A 4,696-nucleotide genomic window follows, 5' to 3' on the forward strand; every position below is an offset into this window, starting at 1 on the left:
AGGTGCAGAGGGTCTCAGTTTGGCTGGCCTGGGCTGGGCTCTGGCACAGACAGGCCCTGCAGGGCTGCTGGCCATTGCTTCATGTGGGAGAAGAGGGTGTGGGAAGTCCCCCATTGATCAAGGACCCCCACACAACCCAGAGAGCTTTTATGCAGACCTACAGTGGGCTTTTCCACAGCTTCCTGGGGAATTGTTCATGGGAAGGGCAGTGCTTTCACCTGTATCAACCCTGTCATTATCTCGGGGTCTTCCTGGGCTGGGCTCTCTCAGATGCTCTTCAGCCAGATCCTGAGGTGGTGAACCGGAGCCCTGTAAACCTGACTGTGCCAGGCTCCATCCAGCCTTGGCCTGACTCCCGGTTTTATTCTGCCTTCAGTGCCATCAAGGGTGTCTGTAGCTGTTTGCCATTGCTGTCCCCCACAGTGGCCACCACCCGAGACACCCACTAGGCTGAAACTGTATAGAGACCCTTTGGAGGAGGGCTGTAACTTGTGTAATCCCAAAAGGAAGCTGTTGCCTCTACCCCACAGCCTCTCCAGCCGTGGCAGCCTGACATGTTCAGGAGCTGTGCACAAGATCTGACAGTTTGGGAACCCCAGGTGTCACAGACAATCTCTTTGTGAAAAATCCTTTCCTTAGGATTTTTCCTTCTGAGAATCTGTGGCCTCAGAGATAGACATAAACAATAGGTTATCTGCTGCTGTGGAATGCAACAGGTCAGTCTGGATTGGCCCATCTTGGATGTTTAGAAATAATGGCCAATCCAGAAATAATGGCCAATCCAGAAATAATGGCCAATCCAGAACGCAGTCTGAGGGAGCGGGGTTTGTTATCATTCTTTACTTTTCTTTCTTAGCTTAGCAAACTTCTGAAAAGCTCTCCTGCTTTTTCTTTGTAGTATAGTTATAATGTAGTATATATATATCTTAAAATAATAAATCAAGCCTTCTGATAATGGAGTCAAGGATCTCGTCTCTTCCTTCACCCAAGACCCCTTGTGACCACCGTCACACCAGGTACCTGCTGGGCACTCCATTTCTGCTACCCTGGCTGTGCAGCATCATGCTGCTCTTGTCCACAGTGCTGCTCAGCTCCTGCTGCCATCGTGATGAGGGGATGTCCCCTGATGGCCCAGAGCCCTTGGAGAACTCACCTGTCCCTCTGCTGGGGACAGCTTCTGCCCTGTGTGCACTTGGGTACCTCAGTGACTGCTTGAAGATGCTCCCAGCAGCAATGCAGGGCAGGGGATTTCAGGCAAGTTTCAGGAGTGTTGCAGTTAGTCTGTGACTTGTAATGGTGCTCATTGTGTCAGTGACAGTGGGGTTTATTTTAGGGTGTCTGCCAATTTGAGATTTCCTTATGGAGTAAGGATATGTGCTGGGGAATTTGAGTTTATGCTGGGATAGAATTGTCCTGGGTGGGAAGTGACGTTCAAGCTCATCCAGCCCCATGCCTGCCATGGCAGGGACACCTTCCACTGCCCCAGGCTGCTTCAAGCCCTGTGCAGCCTGGCCTTGGACACTGCCAGGGATCCAGGGGCAGCCACAGCTGCTCTGGGCACCCTGTGCCAGGGCCTCATCACCTTCACAGCCAAGAATTCCTTCCCAATATTGAATCAAACCTCCTCCCTGTCAGTTTGAAGCCATTCTCCCTTGTCCTGTGACTCCAGGCCCTCTAAACAGTCTCTCTCCATCTTTCTTGCAGGCTCCCTTCAGGTCCTGGAAGGCCCCAATTAGGTCACCCCAGAGCTTCTTTTCTCCAGGCTGAACAATCTCAATTCTCTCAACCTTTCCCCATGCTTCATCTCTATAATCAGCTTTGTAGCCCTCCTCTGAACTAGCTCCAGGAGGTTGATCCCACCTCCAAAGGAGCATTTTTTTTCTGGAAATCGACCTAGGATAAGTCTTTCCCAGTCCTGTGCATGTGAGCAGCCTGAAGGACATGGAAGAAAATGCTCTGTGTTTTTAATGAGCCAAACATGAAAACAGATTTTGAGCACGTGTAGGATATCAGAGGTCTGGATCAGGATTCAAGTCTCACAACAGGCCATGTTTTTCACAGTTCCCATCTGAAGATTGTAGCAAAGCTTTGGATTTTGTCACTAAATTTGGGGGTCCCACCCTCTTCTCTAATCCTTGGATCTTGCTCCTCTGACTCCTTGGTATCTCTCAAGTTTTTCATCTTGGGATAAGACCACAGGCCTCAAGGGCAGAGGAGGGAAGCAGAGCCAGGCTCTGTCTGGTGGGTCTGGCTTTGCACAGACCCCATTAAATGATGTCCTTACACTTTGATGCCACAGATCTGTTCTGGCCACGAACTCAAACCCCCGAGCAGCAGATCCCAGGGTACAGCTCACGGGGTCTGGTCCACGGGACCTGGAGAGGCACCTGGTGCCACAGTCCTGCTGCATAAAGGTGATTTGGCTCTTCCCTCCTGACAGCAGGGGTGGGGAGGGTGGTGTCAACTCACGTGGACACAGCACAATTTCCCAGCTCTCACTCTGGCGCTGCAGACAGCACCCAAGGCACAGCAGCTGCCAAGGGAGCCACCAAGGTGCTCCTCACGTGAAAGAGGACAGAAACCAGCCACTGGTCAGCAACAGGGCTCATTTATTATCTCATGAAAATGAGTGACAAACAGCTGCAGTAATGTCAGCAGAACCAAAGCCTTGCCCAGGCCTGAGCTTTGAGCACAGGGCTCCCTGCTGCACTGGGTGGCACTGGGAGGGTTTGTGATGGAGTCAGTGGATCTGGGAGATCCCTGAGCTGCAGGGAGTGGGTTTGAGGCTGTTCCCAGTGGCCTGTGTCCTCCTGATGCCACCATCCCACAATGCTGATTTCTGTTTCCTCCTTCAACACCAGCTGCCTGCCTTTAAAACAGGAGAAGGCACATGCAGTGCCCCAAATGGCTCCACTGGGCTCCACATGTACCCAGAACCACGAGCCTCTTCCAGGAGGGAGGTTTGGGGGCAACGAGGCAGCAGCCAGACCCCATTTTCACCATGTCTGACCAGGGGCCAGGTGGCTGCAGACAGGAGTGCCCCAGGTGTGCTGTGCTGTTTGAAGGGGGCCTGGTGTGCCCTCGGGTGCCTTGGCTTGGGGCTGCTGGGTGACCTCAGGCAGAGCACATGGGTTTTTCTGGGAACTGTTTGGGTTTGGCTGCTGTGGGTTTCAGAGACCCCTTGTGAGACACTGTGGGTCAGATTGAAAGACTGAGCATCCCCAGCTCCTGGTCTTGGCTGATGTGAGGGTGTGTCCAACCCATGAGGCTCCCAGTGAATGAGTGGGGATTCCCAAAGTAGAGGTGTCCAAAACTCAGGTGTACACATGGATATGCTGCTTTTGGTGGCGTGAGACAGACACCAGCCCATTTCCAGGGGTGTGTGGGACCTGCAGAGAGCCCTAGAGGACAAGGCCTAGGGTTCCTGTGGGTGGCCATGTCATTGCAGTTGGCCATTTCCAGGGGTTGCCACAGAGCCATGGCTTTGGCCAAGAGGTCTCTGCCTTGGGAAGACAAACTTGGCTTCACTGCAGGCTCCTCCTGGCTGGTGATGCTGCAGGGTGGGCAGGAGGAGGTTTCCCTGACCACTTCCTGAGCCATTGGGGCTCTCTCCCAGGCAGTTCCTAGCAGAAGTGAGACTCACACAGGGATTGTCTCCTCCCATGGCCAGCCCTGAGTGTCTGGAGCTCAGTCAGAGCCCTTCTAGGCCAGGGGCAGCTGGCAGAGCAGTGCCTGTTGCCCAGGCAGGTATGATGGGGATGAGGGTAGACAGGTCGTACTGGTGCTTTTCAGGGAGCCGTTTGTGTCACCTTGCTGGCCCCTGGGCACTGGTGTTGGCCCTTGGCGGGGGCTGTGGGGCCGTTCCCATGGCTGCTCCCAGGAGGGTTATAAGTGAGATGTGTAGGGCGGCGTGGGCGGGGAGGGGAAGAAGGTTATCCGGAGGCTGCTGCCAGACAGATCCTGGCTCTCTGAAGTTATCAGCACCTCACTGTCATTGAGGCAGGGGCAATGCTCAGAGCAGCCCCTCTCCTTGGCCCTTGTGCCCACCCTTTGCTGGCAGGGGATGAGCGCCATGGAGGGGAAGCTGTAGCTGTCAAGGATGGGCCGTACTCCCAGGGAATCAGGTGGCTCACACATGTGGTCGATGTCAGAGAAGTTCACCAGGGCCTGGGTGGAGTCGTAGGAGCTTTTCTCCATGTCATCAGCCCTGCAGGACTGGGGGAAGCTGCCCTTGTCCTGCCCTTTCTGCCTCAGCAGGCGGAAGTCATCTCTGAAGTGGGGGTTGAAGAGCAGGTAGAGCAAGGGGTTGAGGCAGGCAGGCAGGGGCAGGACCACAAGGAAGACGGATTTGATGACCTCTGGGGTGATAAGGAAGAGATTGAGGGTAGAGGAGAAGGTGAGGAAGGCCACTGGGCAGTAGAGGAGGCAGTTGGTGAAGATCAGCCAGGCCACGTGCTTGACCATGGCGCAGTCCCAGACAGCGCTGAACTCCCCCTTCAGCAGGCTGCAGTAGAGGCGGATGTAGGTGCCGGTGATGGTCAGGAAGCAGAGTGTGTTTGTCATCACCAAGGCCACGGTGAAGCCCAGGGTGCTGGGTTTCCCCTCTGGGATGGGGTATGGGAGGCAGAGAGGGGATGCTCCATACTCCCCAATGGAGAAGAGAGGCAGGAGGGCAGCCACAGAGGACAGCAACAGG

At 54.6% G+C, this 4,696-nt stretch overlaps 1 protein-coding gene across 1 annotated transcript in view; it reads right to left on the minus strand.

The window, feature by feature from the left end:
- Positions 1 to 2,587: 2,587 nt before the first annotated feature.
- LGR6 (leucine rich repeat containing G protein-coupled receptor 6) overlaps positions 2,588 to 4,696 on the minus strand; it is a 174,030-nt gene continuing 171,921 nt past the window's right edge. Inside the window, 1 exon segment of the mRNA XM_031061749.1 lies at positions 2,588 to 4,692. Coding sequence (XP_030917609.1) covers positions 3,886 to 4,692 — 807 coding nt within the window. The 3' untranslated portion in view covers positions 2,588 to 3,885.

Source organism: Geospiza fortis, unplaced genomic scaffold (genome assembly GCF_000277835.1).
Source record: "Geospiza fortis unplaced genomic scaffold, GeoFor_1.0 scaffold26, whole genome shotgun sequence".
NCBI classification, from domain to species: Eukaryota; Metazoa; Chordata; class Aves; order Passeriformes; family Thraupidae; genus Geospiza; species Geospiza fortis.